This window comes from Oryctolagus cuniculus, chromosome 1 (genome assembly GCF_051225735.1).
Source record: "Oryctolagus cuniculus isolate XC-2025 breed Fujian yellow rabbit chromosome 1, ASM5122573v1, whole genome shotgun sequence".
NCBI lineage: Eukaryota > Metazoa > Chordata > Mammalia > Lagomorpha > Leporidae > Oryctolagus > Oryctolagus cuniculus.
In genome coordinates, this window is record NC_142867.1 from 122624279 (window position 1) to 122651073 (window position 26795).

At 53.9% G+C, this 26795-nt stretch overlaps 1 protein-coding gene across 1 annotated transcript in view; it reads left to right on the forward strand.

The window, feature by feature from the left end:
* Window positions 1–207: 207 nt before the first annotated feature.
* Window positions 208–26795, forward strand: part of KCNJ5 (potassium inwardly rectifying channel subfamily J member 5) — a 32386-nt gene continuing 5798 nt past the window's right edge. Inside the window, exons 1-2 of the mRNA XM_002708453.6 lie at window positions 208–541; window positions 23687–24635. Coding sequence (XP_002708499.2) covers window positions 23699–24635 — 937 coding nt within the window. The 5' untranslated portion in view covers window positions 208–541; window positions 23687–23698. The remainder of the gene's footprint in view (window positions 542–23686; window positions 24636–26795) is intronic.

Sequence of the window (26795 nt, forward strand, 5' to 3'; positions counted from 1 at the left end):
CTCTCTCTCTCCTCCCCCTTCTCTCTCTCTCTCTCTCTCCTCCTCCTCCTCCTCCTCCTCCTCCTCCTTCTTCTTCTTCTTTCTCTCTCCCTCTCTCTCTCTCTCTCTCTCTCTCTCTCTCTCTCTGCCTTCCTCCTCCCTCCGGTAGCGTCCCCGGAACCCAGGGAGCCCCCGCCCCATCCCCACCCCGCCCCATAGCCTTTGCCCGGGGCCCTTTAAATCGCAATGTTACCCAGAGATTTCATTTGTCCTGGGAGGGAGAAAGGAGGTGGAGAGGGAGAGAGAGGGAGGGAGAGAGAGAGCGCGCGCGAGCCCGCCTCTGGCTGCTCTAAGAAAAGGGAGTGACTGAGGGGCTGGCGGTGAAGGGACAGGATGGCCGGGCCGCCTCTGGCCGCAGGACCCCAGGCGCAGGGGAAACCTTAGGCTGCGGCCACTGCGCCGGGTCATGGCGGTGGCCCCAGAGTTCCCTCGCAAGCCCTGAGCGCTGGCGCCCCTCGCCGAAGTTTCGCACCGGCGGGACGCGGAGCTCCCATCGCGGCCGGTAAGATGCACCCCCCAGTTGCATCCCCGGGTTTTCTGCCGGGTTCCCGGGCTGTGCGAGACACTGACCCTCGCTTCTGGCCCCTGGTCCACCTAGGGGGCCGCGGGGATATGCAAAGGCTTGGGGCGGGTCCAAAGTTGCGCAGGGAAATCCGCGGTGCCCGCAGCCAGCGGTGGCCTGGGGCGCTTGGGAGGCTGCTAGCATCTGGCCGCTGGTGGGAGACCCCAGGACCTGGCTGCGGGAGAGGCCGGGGCGGTGGCGGCTGGGGGATGAGGGGGCGTCATTGCCCTGGGCGGCGGCGGCTCTACCTGCGATCAGACAGAGGGACAGGATGGGGGCGGCGGCTCCCCGCGCCTGCTGTCTTCAGCGTCTTCTTGCTTTCTCTTTTAAGTGGGGCCAAGCTGGAAGCACGGCCTTGTTATTTCTGCCCGGGTCACTTCCTGCGTGCCTCCCTAGCTATTCTTCAACATCTATCAAAGTGCTGGGAGAGGCGAGGCGGGCGTGCGGGCACGGGAACAGAGAGGGGCGACCTCCTCTTTATCCCCCCTCTCCTCGGCGCAGTGCCTCTCCCCCGGACAGCTGTGGACCCTGGTTCTGCCCCCACCTCCCTTCCAACAGGGCTCTCCTGCACCAGGGGCTGTGCAGCCGCCCTGGGTCCGGGAGGAGGGGGGTGCTCTCGGACCTGGTCTGAATCTCAGAGTTCCAGCGCATCCCCCAAACACGTCGAGGCAGACAAGGCCAGCTCAGCACCTGCTCCGAGAGCCCTGGTCAACAGCAGCGGCAGGAGCAGATGGCCGGGGGCATGCACGCTTGCCAACCGCTTTTCACTCTCTTGTCATCCTTTCAAGGAAGCAGATCTTGCCATCCTCACTCCACAGGTGAGACCTGGCAGCCCAGAGAAGCCATGTCACTGGCCTGCAGCACACAGCTCGTAAGCAGAGGCTGTCAGCTGGGTGTCACTCCCAGACGTACCTGGTCTTCGTGAACAGCCACACAGTGAGAGGGCTGTGTGGTTCACCAAGTGCTTTCCATGGGAGAGAGAGAGAGGGGTAAGGGGAAAAGCTCATACTCAGGGAGCCATGTGCAGGCTGCACTTTTGTATGTGAGTGAGTCCAGTCCTGCAAGGCAGCGCTCTCTTCTCTGGTGTGTGGATGAGACGAAAGCTCACGAGTTCTTCCGTGCTAAGTGGCAGCACTGTCAACTTCTATATCCTGCCCTCTGGGGCAGGGGGGGTCTTCTCACTGTCAATCACTAGCCCTGAAAGTGTTCCCCACTTCCCCGATCCATGCCTCTTCCTCACATCTAGGTGCAAATCCCGGCAGTGGGCTGAATGGGGGCCCAGGCTTCCTAGAATCTGATCACAGCGGAAGAAGTGGCTTAGGGGTTGGAGAGAGGAGGCCCTGGAGTGACTCTGACTTGCAGAGCTGGGCCAGCCAGCTGCGACTGCGGACGGTGGAGCCGACTTGAGACCCATATCTTGCTCCAAGGCAAAACACAAAGTCTCGATGGGAGTCCAGGGGTGCAGGAGTGAGCTGCTTGGAAGGACAGCATCAGGGCCACCACTGAAAGGGACTAAGAGCACACAGGGAACTCACCTGCCCACACTGCAACCCACTGGGATCGCACAACCTGGCCTCCAACAGAATGGGCCCAACCACTGGGGCTGGGCATTTCCTGGCCTCCGCGAGAGCCATTGTAAACAGCTGGCGTTACTCCCTTACACGGTTTCTTGCTCAGGCAGCAGGTCTGCAGGAGACAGATGGCAGTGGGCTCCAGCCGGCGAGCAGTGCCCCTGAGGAGGAGGCGGGACAAAGGGCAAGCAGAGAGACGCACCTGCCGCTCGCTCTGCCCAGAGTGGTTCCCAAAGCCGAGCTCCGTCCCTGGGCTGGAGACAGCTCTCGGTGGGATTCCCCACCATGGATTTCCCTAAGGCTGCACGCACATCCTGGGCCCTGCGGCTCGCTTCCCTCTGCCTCCCTGCCCCTGGCGCAAGTTGCCAGGCAAGATGGCTCTGGGCTTTCTGCACGGGCCTGGGTGGATTTCTTGCCCAGGAATCGGGGAGACTCTTACGGCCGCTGTAGTCACCTGTGATGACGCCAACCCCAAGCAGGGGCCAAACAACTGCAGTATTGTACTCCAGGCCCTTTCTCTCTTAACACAGCCCGTCCTCCATGCCTTAGGCGGCTGAAGTCATGAGCATGGGTGCTGTGTGTTCAGATACGTGGGAACTGCTTCTGCTTCTGTATGTTTTTTTTTTTTTTATTCTGTTTTAAATCTGTTCAGGCAACTGATCACCTGGCGTGTGCCAGGGCAAATTCAGTGTTGAAAACCTTGGAATGTAACTGTGTGGGCAAGGTTATGTTTCCTATTTAGGAGAATGCTAACAAAAGCTTGCATTTTCTACGCCAATTACTGGGGTGGGAGGTGGAAGGACAAGGGAGAGGAAGCAGGGGGCCCAGGATCCCACCAGGTCATTCAAGGGAGCCAGGTTTAGATGAAATGTTCGCTGTGCATCTGAGCTCCAGCGGCCATTGGGAGCTGGCAGGGTTTGTAGAAGAGAAACTATCATGAGATGGCTCTTTAGATGGTTGGTTGCCAGCCAGGGAGGCATTTTTTCATTTTTTTTCTAAAAGCAGGAAGATGAGGCATTCAAACACACAGGACTGTAGTGCGGCATTTGAGTCAAAAGGCCTGAGTGCATTTTACAGAGACTTGTAGAGTGGCTTTCTCTGAAGTTGTTTTATAAAGAAGCTGAGAGCGCCCCACTGCCTAAAGCCAGGGCTGGCTGGGCTGGACTCCCTGCCATCCACTCCCTCCCACCTTGACATTCAGATAAGGGAGCTATTCTGGTCTACAGAGCCGGGGATGACAGTAACCGTCGCCAAGAGCAGTGTTAAGCTAAATGTCAAAGCCAGACCTTCCGCACATGACCCTGGAGATGCTGGCCGGGCCTTAAATGTTAAGTTCCATTATCTTTCCAGACCAGAGCGGGCTGGGGGCAAAGGTCAGGGATCACCTGACCAGGTGGCAGGTGGCAACAGCACTTTCTGGACATCAGGGGTCAACCCCTATTGGTGGGCAGAGGGTCCGGGGACAGGGTAGCCGGGAAGGGGATGGAGGTGGGTGCAGGAAGAGTGAGATGAAGCTGCAGACTCCTTGCCCTCTCCTGACCTGGCTGTATGGGGCCGGGTGGGCTGCCCACTCCCACACCTTCTCTCCCATTTCGGGCTCCTGATCTTGCAACACGGTGGCCCCAGTGCCAGCATTCTCCACTATCTCCTCCTGCTCAGAAAAGGAAAGTATGGGGGGGAGGGGGGCAAGAGGACCACAGATGATGCCTGGCGCTATGCCTGTGTCTCCCCCAGCTGGACACCAGGGCACGGAGACCTCCCTCACCCAAGTCAGATGAGCTCAAAATCTCACGGTACCCTTTCAGATGCACGCATGGAGGTTCTCTGGTGCAGGCCCCTGAGACAGAAGATGGGCGTCATTCACGCAGAGGGGCTGTACCGGCCCAGGAATCAGTGCCTGCTTCAGCGGCAGACGCCATGAGGGAGATGTGCCGAGGCCACAGCAGGCAGAGGCAGAGGAACCAGGGAGGCTTTGTGTGGGGCTTGCAAAACACCCAGAGGGGCTGGAGAGGGGTGGAGGAGGCCCCGGGCATGGCTTCTGGAGCGGGGAGCCCAGGTGAGCAGCAAGGGAACGGGAAGAGCAGGGCCCGTGGGGTGACGACCCCGGAAGCTGCCCCGTGTGGCCGTGTGGCCGTTTCCTTTGCATGTCGCCTGCTCCTTCTCCCCAGCACCCACCCTGTCGCCTTTATCTCCTTTCCTGGCCTCTCTCCCGCCAGCTTGCTTCCTCCACTTGTGTCCTTTTCTCACTCATTCTCTTTAGTCAGTGCCCCGCTGTGCCTCCTGGGCTCAGTCCCTCCCACTTTTTTTACAGCATCGTTCTCCGCTGTCTATTAAATAGCTTTCGATCATGAGACCACTGTAAACTCACGTGCATATAAGAAATAATACAGAGAGATTGACCATGCTCTTTACCCAGCCTCTCTCTCAGCCTAGCGTTGTGCAGAACTACAGCACAGCATCGCAAGGGGTTGCGTTCACTGTCACGTGCATCTCCACCAGTATTTCTGGGGGTGTCGTTCTGCAGCCAACACCTGCTCTCCGCCACTGCCTCCACCCCGAGCCCCTGACACCACTCATCACCTCTGTTTCTGTAGCTTTTTGTCCTTTCAAGAATGCTATACAAATAGAATCACATTGTTGTAGTCTTTGGAGATTGGTGTTTTCATTCACCGTAATTCTCAGGACATTCCCCCAGGGATGGGGCGGGGAGGTCTTGGATTTATCACAAAGTAGTGGTCCACAGTGGAGTGCATCACCATTTGTCTGAACGCTCGCTCACTGACAGGCATGCGTAGTCCAGGGCTGCTACAAGTCTTTGGGTGCTGAGCTTTGTGTGAACCTAAGTTCTCATTCCTCTGGGGTGCCTGCCCAGAGGGCGACCACTGAGTACCAGGGTAGTTTGCTTGAAAGTTTTGTCTTTTTTAAAAAGGATTTTTTTTTTTTGAAAGGCAGAGTTACAGAGAGGTGGAGGCAGAGAGAGAGAGAGAGAAAGAGAGAGAGAGGTCTTCTATCTGCTGATTCACTCTCCAGATGGTCGCAATGGCTGGAGTTGCACCAATCCGAAGTCAGGAGCTAGGAGCTTCTTTTGGGTCTCCCATGCAGGTGTATGGGCCTAAGCACTTGGGCCATCTTCCACTGCTTTCCCAGGCCATAGCAGAGAGCTGGATCAGAAGAGGAGCAGCAGGGACTCGAACCGGCATCCATATGGGATGCTGGCGCTGTAGGCCGGGGCTTTAACTCACTGTGCCACAGCTCTGGCCCCTTTCTAAAAGTTTTTAGCTTGCTCTTTTACATTGAAAGCCATGATCCATTTTTAGTTCCTTTTTGTATAAGAACTGAGTCGGGTCAGGATTCATTTGTTTTCCCTATGGGTGTCCCTGGGACCCAGCACCATTTGTTGAAAAGGTTGTCTTTCCTCGATGGAGTTGTTTGTGCACTTTGGTCATAAATCTTGTGCACATCTTTGTGAAGGCCAGTTGTGGGGTTCTCCCTTCTGTTCCACTCATCTCTCTTCCCGTCTTCCATCCAGCAACACTGAATAGTCGTGACTGCTGGAGCTGCGATTAGCCGTGTAGTAAGTCTTAAAATTAAGTAGACCGTGTTGAAATCCTTACTTAAGGTATACTAAGCTGATCTTCTGTATACTAAGATAATCGAAAATGAATCTTGATGTGAATGGAAGGGGAGAGGGAGTGGGAAAGGGGAGGGTGGTGGGTGGGAGGGACGGTATGGGGGGGAAAGCCATTGTAACCCATGAGACGTACTTTGGAAATTTATATTCATTAAATAAAAGATAAAAAAAAAAAAAAAAAAACAAAGTAGGTAAAAAAAAAAAAAAAAATTAAGTAGACCGGCCCCTTTAAAAATTGTTTTGCCTAGCTAGCTTCTTTGCCTTTCCATGTACATGTGAAAATAATCATGTCAGTATCTACAAAAACTATTGTGGGATGCCTGCTGGGAGTCGTGGTGAGCTGGAATCAGTGCATCATTGCCGGGTTTTCCAGCCCTCTGACACGGGCGTGCTCCCTCCGTCCAGCCCACTGACACGGGCTTGCTCCCTCCATCCAGCCCACTGACACGGGCGTGCTCCCCCCATCCAGTCTGCTAACACGGGCTTGCTCCCCCCATCCAGCCCACTGACACGGGCGTGCTCCCCCCGTCCAGCCCACTGACACGGGCTTGCTCCCTCCATCCAGCCCACTGACATGGGCGTGCTCCCCCCATCCAGTCTGCTAACACGGGCTTGCTCCCTCCATCCAGCCCATTGACACGGGCGTGCCCCCTCCATCCAGCCCACTGACACGGGCGTGCTCCCTCCATCCAGCCCACTGACACGGGCGTGCCCCCTCCGTCCAGCCCACTGACACGGGCGTGCTCCCTCCATCCAGCCCACTGACACGGGCGTGCCCCCTCCATCCAGCCCACTGACACGGGCGTGCCCCCCCCATCCAGTCTGCTGACACGGGCTTGCTCCCTCCATCCAGCCCACTGACACGGGCGTGCTCCCCTCATCCAGCCCACTGACACGGGCGTGCCCCCCCCATCCAGCCCACTGACACGGGCGTGCCCCCTCCATCCAGCCCACTGACACGGGCGTGCCCCCTCCATCCAGCCCACTGACACGGGCGTGCTCCCTCCATCCAGCCCACTGACACGGGCGTGCTCCCTCCATCCAGCCCACTGACACGGGCGTGCCCCCTCCATCCAGCCCGCTGACACAGGCGTGCCCCCCCCATCCAGCCCGCTGACACGGGCGTGCTCCCCCCATCCAGCCCGCTGACACGGGCGTGCCCCCCCCGTCCAGCCCACTGACACGGGCGTGCCCCCCCCCATCCAGCCCGCTGACACGGGCGTGCTCCCCTCATCCAGCCCACTGACACGGGCGTGCTCCCTCCATCCAGCCCGCTGACACGGGCGTGCTCCCCCCGTCCAGCCCGCTGACACGGGCATGCTACCCCCGTCCAGCCCATTGACACGGGCGTGCCCCCTCCATCCAGCCCGCTGACACAGGCGTGCTCCCTCCGTCCAGCCTGCTGACACAGGTGTGCTCCCTCCACTCCTTTAGCTGCTCTGTGACTCCTCCCTTCTGCACTCAGGAGCTGCCAGCAGGTCTTTCTGCTCTCCTATTCGTAACCTCACTTCCTTTCTCAGACTTTCAGTTCCCTTTCTATGAAATGGGGCTAATCACACCAACTGGAAGTGGCGAGGAAAAGCTCAAGTAAGCTGGGAACTGGGAAGTGCCCACGGGCCAGTGTCCCATGAGGTGTTGCCCTTGCACTGGTCCTCTCTTCTCTTCCCCTCCCCGCCCCGTGCTCACCTTCTGCACCTGCACTCACTTCCTTTCACTTTGTCGCTTCTTCCATCACCCATGTTTTTACTTTCCTGTCCCATTCATTCTCCTGTTTCTGTGGTTCCTCTTCCTCTAGTTGTTAGCAGCATTTTCTTTGCCTTGTTTTCCTTAACTGTGAGTGTGACTCCAGGGCAGTCAGCCTGGGTTCAAATCCAAATCAGCAACTCACCTTCCTGTGCCCAAAATGGAAAACAATACCCACCTCAAATCTTTTCTGAAATGAGATAATCCGTATAAGGCACTTGGTAAAAATCAGTGCATGGTGCGTTCTGCTAGGGTTCAGCCCCGTTGTTGGGGCTTTGCCTAGTGGGCTCTGTGTCTCTGCTTCTTTCTCACTGGTCTATTTACCTCTCTCACCCTCCCATCCTTTCGTACTTGTACATAAATATAATCATATCCACAGCATCCTGCTCTCTCACTGTTGTTTTCCCTGCATTTGCCCTATCTCATATTCTGTAATCATCACTGATAAATTGACGCTAGCCCAGGAAGTCTGTCCCTTGGGCTGTAGAGAGGAAACAAGTGGTTTTTCATCTTGATTTAATTATTAATCCCCGTTATTATTGAATGCAGAATACATGCAGTGTGGGGTTACAATGAAGAAAATGTAGTATCAGGGGGCTACCTGCTTTCAAAAGGATGGCAGACGGAGAGGGGGTAAGACTGGACAGACAGGTGCAAATGTGGGGAAAATGTAAAATGAATTAATTTGATTTCCAAGGCCTTCAGTCATGATTCTGCAGAGGCTTTCTGCATGTCTGCAGAAGGCGGGAGGTGGGTGAGCACGCGCATTGTGTGGTTGAGCCTTAGCCAAGGTCTAGCGTGTACAGATGGAAGGGGCCAGGCGTGGCCCCCAGCAGCTCGCCAGGGAGGACGGCGAACCGGACTGTTCCATCCTAAGGGACCCTTGGCCACACGCTCACAAGCCTGCTCCAAGGTGCCCTGCTCAATAATTGGGTCCAAACATAGTGTTAAATGCCTTGAAAGATACTCAAACGTGATTAAGCCTTTCAAATCTGTGTTCCACACTTCAAATTAGTTCTAATATATGCCCTTTTAAAATCACTGCATATATGTGGACTCGCTTTGATATGCTCAAATGGATCTTTTAAATACCAGCTTTTTGTCTCTGTTTTCTCCAAAGAATCGAACTCCCCAAGCAAAATATCAGATCTCTCTGCTCTCATTTCAGGCCAGAGCCCTGTCTTCCTCCATAAACCCTTCAGCGAAAACCATTCAACCCGCCCCTCTCTGTCTTGTTGTCTTGACCATAAACTCTGAGCATTTCTGCTTCCTTATTGACAGAGTAACCACAGGATTTGTGCACAGCACTTCTAATAGGGCGCATGGGCCTCTCCAGACACCAGAAGATGATGCCTGGGGCTTTATTACTTCCTTAGACCGGGGCCGGCAATCCGGCAAGGACACAATCGCAGTTGGGATCAGAAGCCCCAGGTCAGGGCCGCCCGAGCTGCAAAGCCCACTTTCTGGTGCCCCTTTGGGCACTGACCACACCCAGCCCTTGCTTTGCAGCGGGATATCAGGGCCACCTGTTGGACCTGTCCTAAACCTTTGTAAGCTCACACTGTTTGTCTTACATGAGACTAAACAGTCAGTGTTGCTGGGTCTACGATGCCCTTATCCTGGGTTTCAGTTAACTTCATTTGCGTGCCCTTAGTCAAGTCAAGAGTTGTGAAGGGGTCCAACGGAGAGGCAAATTGCCTTGTTCTTCTTCCATAATAATAATTCTCTGTAATAGTAATGCTGGCATTATTTCCCGCTCCATAGTTGTTCTTAAGCTGTACCAGTTCAGGTGAAGGCCAAGTACATTACATATTTGGTAGGGCAGAATTTTCCTGAGAAGAAGTTAATGTTTCATTAACATTGTGATGCCTGTTGGTATTTACATTTCTATTTTTGAGATTTATTTGTTTATTTAAAAGTCAGAAGAAGAGAAGAGCAGAAGAAGAGGGAGAAACAGAGACAGAGAGATTGATCTTCCATCTGGTGGTTCAATTACCAAAAAGCCACAACAGCCAGGTCTAGATCAGGCAGAAGCCAGGAGCCAGGAACTCCATCCGGGCCTCCCATATGGGTGGCAGGGGCCCAGGTGGTTTTTCATCTTGATTTAATTATTAATCCCTGTTATTATTGAATGCACCTTCCACTACCTTCCCAGGTGCATTAGCAGGAAGCTGGATTGGAAACAGCATAGCCAGGACTCAAACAGACACTCCTGTGCGAGATGCTGGTATTGCAAGTGCTGCCCCTCCATTTCTTATGTAGAAAAGAGACCCAGGGTAGGCAGCTGTGGAGAAATGTGCTGCTCAAGATATAAGATGTGGCCAGGAGAGTCAGGACTATAATCCAGAGCCGTCGCTGCACCCTGATGGATGAGAAGTAGGAGGGAAGAGGAACAGGCGCTTGGAGTCAGGCCAGGGATAGTTCAAAGCTGTGCTCTTCCAAGCCATGTGGCCTTTGGCAAGTTCTCTCTCCCTGCTCTGAATCTCAGTGTCCTTATCTGTACAATGGATGTATTGTACTTACTCATCAGCATTGCTGAGATGAGCAAGGGAGTTAACATATGTGAGGCACTTTGTTCACACACACGTGTGCGTGCACACACACACACACTTCACTTCCAGGGTTATTTTGCAAAGAAAAACAAGTCAGTGCACCCTGCTGCAGGAGGTGAGTTGAGCACAAGACTAATACAAAATTCAAGAGTGCAAAGAGCATGGGGAACACAGCACTGGTGGGACATGTGCTCCCTACGGAGGCTGCCCTGGACAGAGTGCCTCCAGGGGCCAGCCCTGCGTCCTTGTCCCCACTTGGACTTCGTTCTCAATGGTAATCCCACTCGGGATGTCCTGAGTAGGGGTGGCCCGTGAGCTTGTGATCCAGGGGTGGGTAGGTCCGGGCAAGGCCAGAGCCTGTAGCTCAGCAGTTCTAGCTGAGGAGTGTCGCACCTGACACAGCCTGTACCTAGGTCCGCATTGCCCCTGGCCCTGGGTTCCAGCCCCTTGCCCTGCTCCTGGCACACAGCCCCTGTTGCCCGCTGTGGCTGTGGGACAACACAAGAAGGCTCCTTTTCTTGGGCATTCTGCCCCAAGGCAGAGCGCTGCATTCCCCAAATCCTCATGGAAGCAAGGCGCATCCCAGCCATAAACAGCCACGCCTGTGGGCAGCTCCACACAGCTGTCCTATTGGTCCATGGTCCTCTAATCCTTGGTAATCAGCAGCCGTTGCCCCTGGGCCAGGAACCAGCTGTGAGAGGGGGCACCTGTTCCGCCCTCCTCTCTGGCAAGGGCAGAGTGAATCCCGTTGACTGCCACTGGTGGAATGGGAACAACAGGATGCCACCAAACGCTGCCCTCAGGTGTGTTTGCAAGCAGTGCAGGCCGCTGCGGGGTAGAAGGTGTAATTTTAGCCACGGAGCATGTCCTAACAGCCACCTGCATGGGAGGGCAAAGCCATGGCCAGGAGATGGGGCCTGCTAGTACCATGGAAACCAGCTGGTAGCAATGGTAGCAATGGAGGCAGCCCATGGCCCGTCTCTTTGCTGTGGCGCGCATGTGTCCGTGTTGACGCGTCATCTTCCCCCAGCCCAGGCCTCCTGCCATTCTCTCTCCTGAGGACTGACAGGCTGTGTGCAATGCAGACCCATTATTGCAAACAAGACAGCTGTGAGGAGAATTCGTTGGCGTTATCACAGCCCTTAACACCAGGCTCAGCATCACTCCTGGTACAAGCCCGTGTGTCCAGGGCAGGAGCAAGCCTCTCTGTGACTCGGAGCGCAGAATGTAAACTGGCAGCTCACAGGATGGATCTGACTCATACATATGCTTGCGTTGGCTAGCTCAGTGTTTTCCACATTCACCAAAATCGTTGTCAATATAGAAGAAAAGAAATTTCTTTTCACGAGTTTTAATTTCTAGTTTCCCTAGGAAGCGAACGTGGAACTTTGCAGTACCAGCTCCACATTCTGCCCTGGCGATAATTAGCTAAAGCCGAGTCACTGTGCCCCTCTAGACCTGCGCATGTGCTCAGTGCACTGCAGTCCCCACCATGCCCAACTGTTCCCCAAAACCCACAGCAAGTCTTGCTTTCATTTGCCTTATATTTGTATGGTTACTTTTCCTAGAATACAGATAATAAGATAATTAAATATTCAACATTTCTTTCTCTGTGAAAAAATAAAAAAATTAAGTTCTTTTTTTTAAAAAAAAGCATTTAACTGAAAGGCAGAGTAACAGAGAGAAAAGGGAAGAGAAAGAGAGAGAGAGAGAGAGAGAGAGAGAGAGAGAGAGAGAGAGATCCTCCATCTGCTGGTTCACTCCCCAAATGGCCACAATGGCTGAGACTGATCCAGGCTGAAGACAGGAGCCTGGAACTCCATCCAGGTCTCCCATGTGGATGGCAGGGGCCAAAGCACTTGGTTCACTTCTGCTGCCTCCTCAGGCACATTAGTAGGGAGCTGGATCAGAAGCAGAGTAGCTGGGACTAAGATCAGCATTCCAATATGCTATGTCACAGGTGGTGGCTTACCCTCCTGCCACAGCAGCGACCCCAAAATGAAGTTCTGAGAAAACCCTCCGTTTAAACACAAATGGAAGAAAGCGTGTGTCTGTCTATGACCAAGAAGGATAGGCAGCGAGTCTGTGTGGCAAGAACACTCGGTGAGCCCAGGCATCTGCCCCTGCAGGCAGCAGAGTGCCACAGGGACCCCCAGCTCAGAGATGCGGGAGTAACGAGGCCCCGGCAGAGGCAGCTGAAGGAAGATCCAGCCGTGAAATGTTGAGGGTGAAACTGGTGGCTGCCAGTTAGTGGTCTTTCCCTGCTGGGGGACCTGCTGTCCAAGCAGAAGCCCTTTGAACAGTGAAAGTGTCACACCTAGAAACTGCTGGAACACCAGGTGTGACCTTGGACGCGTGGAACCTGTTTCCTGAGCGCAGTCGGGAGCTTCTGGGGGCAAGGACTGTGGGAGTGCAGAAAAGCCGGGAGCAACTGGAAGACGAGTAGGAGCCGCTGGAGGAACCCGGGACGGTGGCGGAGGACTCAGCCCCCACAGGCAGGGCAGGTGGACAGGGCACTGCAGGGCAGGGTAAGCGGCTTCCTGACCCAGATTGGCTGTGCGTCGCTCCAGCTGCATCCTGGGCCAGGTTTCTCAGTGCCTGACCCCCACTGAGGCTCGGAGCATCTGGCCAGCCCCTGAGGGCTGGGGAGGAGCAGCTTCCGGGGCATGCTGGCTGTGCTTAGAGCTCCTGGACTCCCCAGCTCTGCCCCTTTGTGGGGAGCAACTCGGACTAGACTAAGTTACTGGAATTAAGACTTATTCTATGCATCTGCTCTCCCACAATATGGCGCTGGGAGAGGAGGCAACAGCTTCTACCCAGCTGCCTCTCACCAACTTGACAAGCTGCAGGAGCTGCTCCTGATTGGAGGAGAGCAGCGTACTCGGCGTGTGGGTAGCAGAGTTGGGATTGGTGGAAGAGGACTATAAAGGAGGAGAGAGACAACATGCACCAGGAACATCTAAGAGGAACATCTGAGGGAACACCTGTGCAGCCCCCGAGAGAGCCGGCCGGCGGTGTGCCGCTCCCCCGCGGAAGTGGGGAATGTGGCAGGGGGAACCGCCCTTCCACGGAGGTGGAAGGGACAGTAGCCAACCCGGGAAGAACCAGCAGCAAACCCGGGGAGGGCCGAGCAGACAAAAGAACAGCGCAGGGTCCTGTGTCGTTCCTCCACGAAGAGGGGGAGCGACACCCTTCATCATCGTGTGCCCCAAGCAAACGACTAAGACTTGTGCTCTTTATATATATTTGTATATATATATTTATATTATTTAATTTATTTGACAGGTAGAGTTATAGACAGAGAGAGAGAGAGAGAGAGGTCTTCCTTCTATTGATTCACTCCCCAAATGGCTGCCATGGCAAGTGCTGCGCCGATCCAAAGTCAGAAGCCAGGTGCTTCCTCCCGGTCTCCCATGTGGGTGCAGGGACCAAGCACTTGGGCCATCCTCCACTGCCCTCCCGGGCCACAGCAGAGAGCTGGCCTGGAAGAGGAGCAGCTGGGACTAGAACCGGCACCCATATGGAATGCCGGAGCCGCAGGCAGAGGATGAACCAAGTGAGCCACAGCACCAGCCCCGACTTCCACACTCTTATGATCTGGAAAATGAGGCTACTAAGAAGGACTCCATGGAACTGCGTGTGGATTAAATGACACGATGCAGGGGCCAGCGCTATGGCATAGCGGGTAAAGCCGCCATCTGCAGTGCTGGCATCCCATATGGGTGCCGGTTCCAGTCCCGGCTGCTCCACTTCTGCTCCAGCTCTCTGCTGTGGCCTGGGAAAGCAGTAGAAGATGGCCCAAGTCCTTGGGCTCCTGCACCCACATGGGAGACCCGGAAGAAGCTCCTGGCTTCGGATTGGCGCAGCTCTGGCTGTTGTGGCCAACTGGGGAGTGAACCAGCAAATGGAAGACCTCTCTCTCTCTCTCTCTCTCTCTCTCTGCCTCTCCTTCTCTCTGTGTGAAACTCTGACTTTCAAATAAATAAATAAATCTTAAAAAAAAAATGACACGGTACATAGAACCACACAAGAGACAGGTGTCCTCTCCCAGAGCTGTTGTTCCTGTCTGCCCCCACCTTTCAGCCTCATGCCAGGAAGCGTCCACCAGCCCTGCCCCTCCACTCCCAGGGCACCCCCGGCTCCTCTGCACCCACCCCAGCCATTCTGCATTCACAGCTCATCTAGGTGTCTCCCAGCATGCATAACTGGGCTGTGCGCTCTTTGCCTGGTGGCCAGGGAACAGGCCAGGGGCCCTCGGGCTCATCACCTACCACAGTCACTCTGTGGGATGGGACCAAGGCAGCACCTCCTGCGGAGCTTGTAGCACTCTGGGAGGACCGGCCTCTTACTAAAGGGGGGGCTGAGGAGGAGGCGTGACTTAGGGAACAAATGCGGATTTGGGGGACCCCAGATTGAGTGTCTGAGAACCTCATTTTCACAGCATGCCCAGCAGGGAAAGCACAATGCCTTTCTACCCCTCCCCCCCGGCCAGGACCCAACACCCAAAAACACTGGGACATGCTCAGTGGAGGTTCACTGACTGACCGGTTGAATGAATGAATGAATGAATGAATGAGTCAGTGGGCTGCACATCTGCACCTCATGTGCCGTGACTCAGGTGAATGCGGCTCCTATAAGGAAAGCTGGAATACGTCCAGGAATTCAAGTCTCCGGCCCCGCCGCACAGGCGAGGGCAGCAGGTGCAGAGCGACCGGGCTTCACATGAAACACCTGATGGAGGTGCTGAAAGATTTACCGCTGCCCCGGCTCCCAGCCCTAGCCCAGCCTCACCGTGCTACAGTTTTTCTCCCTTTGTTTTAGGATTGGTAAATTTAAAGGCTGAGAAAGCAGGGCTGGCCCCGTGGGAGGCGCCAGCCCTTCCTTTTTGTTTGGGAACCCAGCTCTGGTGGTGGGGCTACTGGATGACACTGCCCTCCCCCACCCCCCAGGAAAGGGGGCCTGGGTCTGCCCTTGCTCCCCCAAGCCCCCATGCTCCTTCCCTGGGGACTAGGCTCAGCCTCCTGTGCGCTGCAGGCTCCCCCTGGACAATCCCAGCTGCTCTTTCTGCCTTGGGGCTGGACTCTGGCCACGCACCCCAGGCTGCCCTCTCCCAGCCTCAGAGCAGGTGGCTGTCGGGGGACCAGAGCAACAGTGCTCCCCTGGAGGCACTGTCCCAGGGGGCCCACGCCCCCCACTCTGGCTCCCCCCTCTCTCTGGCTCCCACGAAATGCGCAGGGGACCCAGGGGTCAGGAAGAGGCCCCCGCAGGGATGAAGGTGGCAGGTGACCTGCAAGAGAGACGCGGCCCCCAGCCCCGGCCTCAGCATGGGATTGGGGTGGTCTCTGCTCAAGGTGAACAGGCAGACAGGGAAAGTTCTTAGAAAGTCCTCCTGGCACAGCTTCCTGGGAAGTGGGGGTTGGGTGGGGGCTCCCAATGCTAGAATCCAGAGAGCAGGGTCTGGATCTCTGCTCTGGACACAAACTCTCAAAGCTCCTGGCTCCCCTTTTGTAAAGTGGAGGTAGCACCCTCTGTAGGAGCCAATGAGACCAAGCGAACCAGCAAGCACTGTGTGCACACGACGCACTCGGGACCCCTGGGTCCTCCCTTCTTATCCTCGAATTATTGTCTGCAGCGCCCCCACCCCTGCTTCCTGTCCCAATCCTATCCCAGAACCACACCTCCACCACTACCAAAATCCCAGGCACACCTTCCTGTATCTTTAAGTCATCCTAGACTACTTAGAATACCGAGTCCAGCACAAATGCATGTGAATTGCTATACTGCATCATCTACAGAATGAGGAGAAAAAAAAATCTGTGTGTGCAGTACAGATGCATTTTCTCCCGATACTTTCCATGCCTGTTTGGTTGAATCCACAGATGCGGACCCCACAGACCTGGAGGGCCAGACACCTTTCATTTAGTCATCAGAGCACCCTCAGATCCGCACCATCATCATCCCATTTTGCAGGCACAGTCGCTGAGGCTTAGAGAAGTCACTTTTCCCAGAGTCGTTTAGCTCAAGGTAGAATAGGAACCTAGGCACTCTGACGTCACACTCAGCTTTCCTCATTGTCCATACCCAGCTTCATTTTCTGTCCAGGCGTCACGGAGTGTGTTCTCGGCCCTGTTCACACAAGGCCTGTGGTTGTGGCAGAACTCAGATCACAGTGGTTCGTAGGCCTGAAGCTTTCACTACCTGGTTGGCCATTAGCTGAGGCTATTTCAGCCCCTGGACCCTACCGTCCTGGAAGTCAGAGAGGAGAGTCTCCCTTTCATCCAGTTCCTCTACTGCTCTGACTCGTCTCATTCCGGAAAAGCCCAGTCCCTTCTGAGGGCTGCTATGACTAGGTCAGGTGCACCTGCCACGCCCTCTTTTCCTTGAAGTCCCCTGTGCCACACAACAGCTTCTAATGATGGGAATGAGGGTCCCATGGCCACATCCCCAGAATCATAACTGGAGGGGGCATCCGAGGAAGTCTGCCTACATACATGTGCCTTCTCTCTACCCTGGATATATGAGGGCGTCTTCATAAAGTTCATGAAAAATGCAAGTTACAAAAACACTGTGCATCAATTTCAAAAACACTTTGCACCAAAATCAGCACCTTTTGATTAACTTTTGCATGAGCTTTTTGAAATCTCCGTATTCTATTTATAACACCCTTGTCCTTGGGGGGGGGGGGCGATTGGAGCAACCCACTCACCAACCTGCCTGGATTTTAACAACCTGCCGTATGTTAACAGTGAGTGCATTCCTACAGATTCACGGTTTGTGTTAATACACAGGTGTCTCCCTGGGATCCATGAGTTGGTCCTCCTCCACTGCTCTCCCGCTAACCTCATTCCATGTCTCCAATCCTGGGGAATGCAGATTTTGACCTAGCATGAAGGACATGGATAAAAGATGTTGGCGAATCTTGTTTCCATGGATGGGGAAACCGAGTTGGAGGCAAGGCTCCAGCCCAGTGCTCTCTGCTGACCCCAGGGCAGCTCCCACCATGCTGTGTAGCCACAGTTCCCCTCCTCTGGACCACCCCCATGGCGGTCTTCCCTGCTGGGCGTGGGTGATTTCTGGAATCCTTCATACAGAGCCCCATTGAGATGGATGTCAGCTCCAGTAATGCATCCTCTAAAATACAACTTCCTTTGATGTTGCCTCTTTTGAGTCTTTCTCCTCCTGCGTTTTGCTATCAAAGGGATTAAGCCACTGTGCTGGACTTCAGGCTCCGTCTTTCCCAAGAGCTTTCATCACGTCTTGGGTCTTGGACGGTGTCCCATTCAGGGGCACAGGAGGAGGTGGAAGATGAAGAGCTGCGAAGGGCTTGTTGAGATGTAACGGGATTTGTTCAAGCCCGTGCCTCATCCCCGTCCTGCGGAGAGCCCGTCTCCTTGCTTTGTTCTCTGCAGAAGCTTCTACACAAATCCTAGGTTCAAAGAGGCACTGCTAGAATATAAACTATGGGAGGGCTGGGTCTGCATTAACCTGCTTCTCCCACATGGGCTGGACTTCAGTAGCTCCTCAATTAATGCTCACAGAATATCTGCATAAATTATAAGCCTGATTAAAGAAACTCATCTCTGTCGTCCCTGAAAATCCTTTTGAACTTACAGGCATGTGGCCCTGGAGGCCAGGGTTTCTAGGGTGCACATTTTGTTTATCCCTGGAAGAAATCTGGGTAATAGAGCTCCATGCCAGTCAGCTCAGTGCCTACCTTGCAAGTCGTCTATGCTGGGGTCTTGGATGGTTGACTTATGTGCCCTGTGCCTCGTCTTCTTCATCTGAAAAATGGGTTTTAGGAAGGCAGGCATTTGGCTCAGCAGTTAAGACTTCACTTGGAGTTTCTGGGATCAAGTCCTGGCTCTACTTCCAAACCAGCTTCCTGCTAATGCACCCTGGAAGGCAGTGGGTGATGGCTCAAGTAGTTAGGTCTCTCCCACCCACATGGAGACCTGGGTTGAGTTCCAGCCTTCTGGCTTCAGCTTAGCCCAGCTCCAGCTGTTGTGGGCAATTGAAGAGTGAACCATAGGGTGGAAGATATCCCTTTCTCTTTCCTTCTCTCTCTCTCTCTCTCTCTCTCTCTCTCTCTCTCTCTCTCTGCCTTTCAACTAAAATGAAAATAAGTATTTTCTTCAAAAAACATTCCATGGAGATAATGAAAGTTGGATATTACATTTCAATTCAAGGAGAGTCTATTAGCATACATGTACATTGATACTGATCATATATTCTTCCTGTGGATCCCTTGCATGATGCCCAGGGCTGAGATTTATATGAGGATCCTCCAAAATGTTGATAGAAAAGAGAATACAAAGATAAATTACTTTGGTGCCAAAAAAAATAAATTCATGTTTGCTTTTTTATACTATGTGTAGTTTTTTCATTTTCTTTTTAAAAAAGATTTATTTATTTATTTGAAAGGCAGAGATATAGAGAGGAGGAGGAGGAGGAGGAGGAGGAGGAGAGAGAGAGAGAGAGAGAGAGAGAGAGAGAGAGATCTTCCATCTACTGGCTCATTCCCCAGATGGTCACAATGGTTGGAGCTGGGCCAGGCAGGAGCCAGGAGTTTCTTCCGGGTTTCCCATGTGGGTGCAGGGGTCCCAGCACTTGGGCCATCTTCTACTGCTTTCACAGGCCAAAGCAGAGAGCTGGATCAGAAGAGGAGCAGCCGGGACTTGAACCAGCGCCAGTATGGGATGTTGGCTCTACAGGCAGAGGTTTAACCTTCTACACCACAGTGCCAGCTCCAATTTTTTCATTTTCAGTGTCCTTTTGAAGACCCCTCACAGCAGAGCAAGCTAAGGCAAATAAAGTTCAGATCAGCTCGGTTTTTGGTTGTTTTCGTACTGTAGGGCACGTTTGCTGGATGCTGAGCCCCAGAGGAAACCTTACCCTGGCGTGAATGAGGAACAGTCGGTGTGCACATGGAGAAGGAATCACGGCATCAGTCAGAAGCGACTGCCTTTACTTCCTGGTCCTGTCAAACAGGCGACGGTTCCAGGGCTGCACTGAGCTGTCCTAAGAAACAGTTCCCTGGGGGCCGGCACTGTAGCTTAGCAGGTAAAGCCGCCGCCTGCAGTGCCGGCATCCCAAATGGGCACTGGTTCAAGTCCCAGCTGCTCCAAATTCCAATCCAGCTCTCTGCTATGGCCTGGGAAAGCAGCAGAAGATGGCCCAAGTCCTTGGGCCCCTGTACCCATGTGGGAGACCTGGAAGAAGCTCCTGGCTTTTGAATGGCGCAGCTCTGGCCATTGTAGCCATCTGGGGAGTGAACCAACGAATGGAAGACTTTTCTCTCTCTCTGTCTCTCTGTCTCTCCTTTCTCTGTGTAACTCTGACTTTCAAATAAATAAATAAATCTTTAAAAATGGAAATTATAACAAATATTAAAAAAATAAAGAAAGAAAACACTTTCCTGTTTCTGGTACAGCACAAGGCTTTCTGTGACAAGAACATAGGAGAGTATGTTTAAAAATAAAGAAGGAAACAGTGCGGAAAATCAGCAGAAAGCTGTTCTCCCCAAAGAGCTGAAGGCGGGAGAATGTGCTTGCCCAGGTGCCCGGGCCGCTGACTCATTCTTGCGGGCACTGTGCCTGCCCCACCCAACACCAGCAGCTCGGACAGTCCCCCTCTGCTGATGGATCCCTGTGTGGGTCCCGCGAGCTCAGGACCTGGAGATCTGCAGCGTTTCTCAGGCCTGCATGCATGTCCATTGGGTTTTCAGGGAAACATCTGCACAGAGCCACATCTTGCTTGGGATTCCACAAGCAGCCCCATGCATGTCCCTCTTTGTTGCATTTATCATTATGAGCGCCCTGTGACAGAGCAGGGAGCAGGTGGCTCTGCAGAATGGAATGTGGCCAGTGGACGTCTGAGACAAATCATCCTTTGCATGACCCTTTGATAAGTTTTAAAGGTTACCTTCAAATGGCCGCAGTCACTCAGGTAGCAAAGGAAAACAAGTCCCAGGGCCATCTGCCATCCCAGGTTGGGGGAGCTCTGCCTTGGTTAACCAATGAGCCGGTTTCTTCATTGACTTATAGAACACTCACCCCGTTATTCTATCCGGGACACAGTTTCCTGGTGTGCTGTCCGGCTACACCCACAACTGGGGTTACCCCAAAAGTGATGGCTGGGCAGTTCCCACAAAGGAATACCTCAAACCACCCCCAAAATAGGGCTGATGTGTATTCCAAAGAAGGAAGCGCTAAAGGCCAAGGTGATCCCGAAGTGGCCAGCTGTCCTTGCGAGGGACACTGAGAAAAAGCCATCCTGCCCAGGTGTGTCTGCATCTAGGGGTCAGGCATGGCATTTACACAGGCCTTAAGGAATTGGTTTAGAGCCCGGGCTGACTTCTTTTTTTGTTTGTTTGTTTTGTTTTGTTTTGTTTTTGACAGGCAGAGTGGACAGTGAGAGAGAGAGACAGAGAAAGGTCTTCCTTTGCCATTGGTTCACCCTCCAATGGCCGCCGCGGCCGGCGTGCTGCGGCCGGCGTACCGCGCTGATCCGATGGCAGGAGCCAGGTGCTTTTCCTGGTCTCCCATGGAGTGCAGGGCCCAAGCACTTGGGCCATCCTTCTCTGCACTCCTTGGCCACAGCAGAGAGCTGGCCTGGAAGAGGGGCAACCGGGACAGAATCCGGCGCCCCGAGTGGGACTAGAACCCAGTGTACCGGCGCCGCAAGGCGGAAGATTAGCCTAGTGAGCTGCGGCGCCAGCCAACCGGGCTGACTTCTAAGAGCTTAACAACGTGTGCAGTCCTTCAGTGTTTCAGGCAATGGCCTAAACAAGTTTATCAGTGCCTGGAAATGCTCAAAGCTTCCGCTTGGGCTCAAGCATACAGCAGAGAACAGGCAGCTGGCTGGGTGACAGAACAGCCAAGACACCCCCATGTTTCTCAGCCAGGACAGAGAAAGAGAGAGAGGTCTTCCATCTGCTGGTTCACTCCACAATTGGGGAGCAATTGGCTGCAAAGGCCGGAGCTGTGCCAATCTGAAGTCAGGAGCCAGGAGCTTCCTCTACTTCTTATACATGGGTGCAGGAGCCCAAGGACTTGGGCCATCTTCTACTGCTTTCCCAGGCCACAGCAGAGAGCTGGATCAGAAGGGGAGCAGCCGGGACTCAAACCGGCGCCTACATGGGATGCCGGCCCTGCCGGTGGCTTTCCCTGCTAAGCCACAGCACTGGCCCCCACATATTTCTAGAGCGTCATTCTCCTCACCTGCAAGAGGCAGTGCTGTCAGCCAGCTTTGCTGTGAGTGACAAACGGGGCAGTGCGTTTAAATTTCTTGGCCGGCTCCGCGGCTCACTAGGCTAATCCTCTGCCTAGCGGCGCCGGCACACCAGGTTCTAGTCCCGGTTGGGGCGCCGGATTCTGTCCCGGTTGCCCCTCTTCCAGGCCAGCTCTCTGCTGTGGCCTGGGAGTGCAGTGGAGGATGGCCCAGGTGCTTGGGCCCTGCACCCCATGGGAGACCAGGAGAAGCACCTGGCTCCTGCCATCAGATCAGCGCGGTGCACCGGCCGCAGCGCACCGGCCGTGGCAGCCATTGGAGGGTGAACCAACGGCAAAGGAAGACCTTTCTCTCTGTCTCTCTCTCTCACTGTCCACTCTGCCTGTCAAAAAATAAAAATAAATAAATAAATAAATAAATTTCTTGCACAGTTGCCTGGTTCATGAATACTCAGAGGCTTAAGCTATTGTTATTCAGTGCAGAGATTCCCATGGTCTTTCCTCAGATCCTCAAAGTATTCTAAGTGGGTTGGAGCAGCAGAGCAGGGAAACAACACATTGGGTATCGCAGGTGTCTCGCTGTCTCCTTAGGGCATGGACTGGAAAAATGCTTCCCCGTCCCTTTGAAAACCTTGGGATGTGAACATCTTGCCCATTTCAATTTCTTAGAGGCCAGGGTATAACTGTATCAGATTTTTCCATGGTGGTTCTGCACGGCAATTTGTGATTTTGGTGAGTGCTCAGCCAGCCACAGGCGCCCTGTTCAGACAAGAGGAGTGACCACGTGGTGAATCAGACACGCTGCCTTTTCCTTTCTGTCTGCTGCTAAAAGATCCCAGATAAAAAGAAGGGAGACAGCAAGGCATAAAGGCAAGAGCACAGGCTTTGAGCCCGGCGAGCAGGTTTCAGATATCAGCTCTGCCACTTTCTGGTTTTGTGGCCTGGATCTCACTTACTCTTTTAACACTATGTTTTCCTGTATTCTCATCCATGTACTCATGAAGTACCTTTAGCGTACAGAGGATGAGGGGACCACAAAGACTTCAAGGAGGGGCCAGTGTTGTGGTGCAGCGGACTAATCCGCGACCTGCGTGTGATGCCAGCATCCCATATGGGTTTGACTCCTGGCTTCTCCTCTTCCAATCCAGCTCCCTGCTGATGCACCTGGGAAAGCAGCAGAAGATGGATCAAGGGCTTGGGCCCCTGCACTCTTGTGGGAGACTCAGAATTTCTAGCTCCTGGCTTTGGCTTAGCTCACCCCCAACCATTGAGGCCATTTGGGGAGTGAACTAGGGTGTGGAAGATCTCTGTCTCTCTCTGTCTCTGTCTCTGTCTCTCTAACTCTGCCTTTAAAATAAATAAATAAATAAATCTTTTTTTGAAAAAAAAAAAGATCATGAAAATGGAATTTAAAAATTTTTATCTTGGTACAAAAAATTGGAAATCTATGCAGAGTTTTTTTTTCACAATATACATTTTCCATGAACTTTTTGAAGACCCCCTTGTGTTGCCTAAATATGCTGTAGGTGCTTGGCATGTATCCGGGAAGAAAGCATACAGAAATATGGCCTTGAGGAATTTACATCTCAGTGAAGGAGAGAGGCCTACAAGAAAACACAGTGCATAAGCACACATCATGAATTGGGTATTCCAATATCTAACTCCAACGGGTTATGTGGTGAGCAAAGGCAATAACCCAAGAATATTACAAAGACCATAGTAGACTTTTATTAAATTGTTGTGATTATGATGTTTTCAATTGCCCCCAGAGTTCTTTAAATCCTTTAAGCACTTTATGTGTAGTTTGCATTCAGGGACTGTTCATGTATTCATTCAGCAAACAACTCTTTTTTAAAAAAAGACTGTATTTATTTATTTGAAAGGCAGAGTTACAAAGAAAGAGAGAGGCAGAGAGAAATCTTCCACCTGATGGTTCACCCCCCAAAATGGCTGCAACAGCATGAGCCAGGAGTTTCTTCCTGGTCTCCCACACAGGTGCAGGGGCCCAAGGGCTTGGGCCATCTTCTGCTGCTTTCCCAGGCCATCAGCAGAGAGCTGGATCGGAAAAGGAGCAGCCGGGACACGCACTGGAGCCCATATGGGATGCCGGCAAAGGATTAACCCACCAAGCCACAGGGCCGGCTGGTCCCCCGCAAAATCAACTCTTGAGCAACTGTTATGTGCTAGGATCCGTCCCTGGAATACGAACGAGCTGCCCTTGAGAATTCAGTCGGATGCCCTGCATGGCAGAGGGTCGGGGTGTGTGTGCGTGCGGGGTACAGGGAGGAGGGGAGAAACACTCCGGTGTTTCTGTGGCTGAGAACAGTCTACTCCACTCATGGTATCTTTTTTTAACTCAGTGTATCCCAGCTATGGCTGGCGACTCTAGGAACGCTATGAACCAGGACATGGAGATTGGAGTCACTCCCCGGGACCCCAAGAAGATCCCCAAACAGGCCCGCGATGACGTCCCCATCGCCACCGACCGCACGCGCCTGCTGACGGAAGGCAAGAAACCGCGGCAGCGCTACATGGAGAAGAGCGGCAAGTGCAACGTGCACCATGGCAACGTGCGGGAGACCTACCGCTACCTGAGCGACCTCTTCACCACCCTGGTGGACCTCAAGTGGCGCTTCAACCTGCTGGTCTTCACCATGGTCTACACCGTCACCTGGCTGTTCTTCGGTTTCATCTGGTGGCTCATTGCTTACATCCGGGGGGATCTGGACCACGTGGGCGACCAGGAGTGGATTCCGTGCGTGGAAAACCTCAGCGGCTTCGTGTCGGCTTTCCTGTTCTCCATCGAGACGGAGACGACCATCGGGTATGGCTTCCGGGTCATCACTGAGAAGTGCCCCGAGGGCATCGTGCTGCTCCTGGTGCAGGCCATCCTGGGTTCCATCGTCAACGCCTTCATGGTGGGCTGCATGTTTGTCAAGATCAGCCAGCCGAAGAAGCGAGCCGAGACCCTCATGTTCTCCAACAACGCCGTCATCTCCATGCGGGATGAGAAGCTGTGCCTCATGTTCCGCGTGGGCGACCTGCGCAACTCGCACATCGTGGAGGCCTCCATCCGCGCCAAGCTCATCAAGTCCCGGCAGACCAAAGAAGGGGAGTTCATCCCCCTCAACCAGACGGACATCAATGTGGGCTTCGACACCGGCGACGACCGCCTGTTCCTGGTGTCCCCGCTCATCATTTCCCACGAGATCAACGAGAAGAGCCCCTTCTGGGAGATGTCTCGGGCTCAGCTGGATCAGGAGGAGTTCGAAGTCGTGGTCATTCTAGAAGGGATGGTGGAAGCAACAGGTAAGGTGCTCTGTCCGCCGTGGCCACCGAGGCCCCTGCCCACACCGGGACCTTGGGCCACTGCGACCCCAAGAAGATGCAGGTTTGTGTCTGCGGGTCTAGAGACAGCACAGGGCACCCAGTCCCAAAACTGTGGTCCGAAGGGCACTGTTGCTCAAGCTGACAGTAACGCTGAGACTTCTCCAGGCGAGGTTCTAGACTTGAAACATATTTTAACTGCTTGTCTCCCCCCCCCCCAATAAAATAGTTTTCAGTTAAAGTACAGATGAAAGAAACACGGGCGGAGACAAGTTAAATTGTTTCCCCAAGAACAAGCACTAATGCCTAAATTGCAGAGCAAGGTACTGAACCTCAAAGTGCCGCACTGCCTTCCCCACCACAGCCTGGCACAGGTGCAACCCCCAAAAAGAGTTGTCTGATCAAATGACTTTGGTAAGCATGGGGTGACACAGAAGACCGATGCTTTCCAGTAGGGTGGCTTTGTATACTGTGAAGCTCATCAGAGAGGAGTGTGCCGCCTCTCCGGCACTCAGGACATCCACAGAGAATCCTGGTTCTGGAGAGAGCTATGGCCCAGCCCTGGGGGAGGGGCTCTTCTGGCCACGCCCACTCCCGAGCAGTCTGCCGGGCGCCTCCCTGCTCAGTGAACCCAGAGCAGGCTGGCTTGTTCCTGCAGTGCACAGTCACTCATGCTGGGCCGTCGGCTCTCACATACGCCCTAGAACGTGACCTCTACGTTCAGCCTGCTCCTCCCTGCTCAGGAGCTGACCCTCACAGGCCAGCCAGGAGCCTCCAATGTTCCTTGGTCATGTGGCCCTGGGAGCCTAAGGCCTGAGGGAGCCCAAGCCCGGGCTGAGAACCACCGTCCCCCTACCCACATTCAGGGCCAGTTCTCCCAGCTGGGAGCCCACCAGCAAAACCCTGCACCTGCCTTTCACTTCCTTCCCTCCTCTCACCTTCTTTCTCTTTCTATCACGGAGTAGACAGAGCAGCCAGAGAAGGCGACTTATAGAAAACTCACCCATGTTCAGAATGGCACATTTTTTAGAAGATGTATTTATTTATTTGAGAGGCAGAGTTACAGACAGAGAGAGGGACAGGCAGAGAGAGGGGCCTTCAATCCACTGGTTCACTCCCCAAATGGCCTCAATGGCTGGACCTGGGCCAGTCCAAAGCCAGGAGCCAGGAGTTTCTTCCAGGTCTCCCACATGAGTGCAGGAGCCCAAGCACTTGGGTCATCTTCTGCTGCTTTCCCAGGCCATAGCACAGAGCTAGGTTGGAAGAGGAGAAGCCAGGACCCGAACTGGTGCCCACAGGGGATGCTGGCACCACAGGTGGAGACTTAACCTACTACACCACAGCACACACCCCCCCTTTTAAATTATTTTGTTCTAATTATTGCACATAACAGTGAAGGGCTGGCTTCAGCCCCATTTTATACATGTGGATGCTGACTCTCCAAAAGATGGCACAGGTTGTCAGTGTTCACAATAAGGTTTTTCACTAAAATAATGGGGGCCTGTCTCCCAGGTGGCCAGCACATCTTTGTAGCCTTTGGGAAGCTGTTTCCTGGATGGGAGACTCAAAGGGGCATCCACAGACATTCCCGTTGTTCTGGAAGCAGTGGCATAGGATGGGGCTGCTAACGGACTTCAGGGACTGGTGCCAGAGGGGGCTGCTTGGCCATCTGCTGGGAGCCGGAGCCTGGCCAAGCAACATATGGTGACAGCCGCAGTATCCCCTGGGGCCAAGGACAGCCAGGATGCAGGAACCTTCCTCCTGCAGAGCTGGGGCCTCCCAGGTCACCCTGCCCTTGATCAGAGCATCAGCTGAGTTTGCATAGAAACCACAAAGGGGGACCCGGGTCAGAGACATGAGGATAAATGCTAAAGCCATGCTTGACCCTCTCCTCCTGTGGTCACCCTGGCTGATGCCGGCTGTGCAGCAGGGAGCGCCTGTGGTCCACACGCAGCAGCAGGAGCAGGCCCTGACCCGGCCCAGCTGGCTCCGTCTACGACATCTCCCTCAAAGTCAGTGGCCCAGAGTTGCCTTGTCCTAACTGCTTGACTTCCTCCCTTCCTGGGGAGGCCCACGAGGAGGGAGGGAGGCCTTCTGGCCACACATGTCTGACCTCAGTGCCTCGAAGGGTGTGGCCAGCAG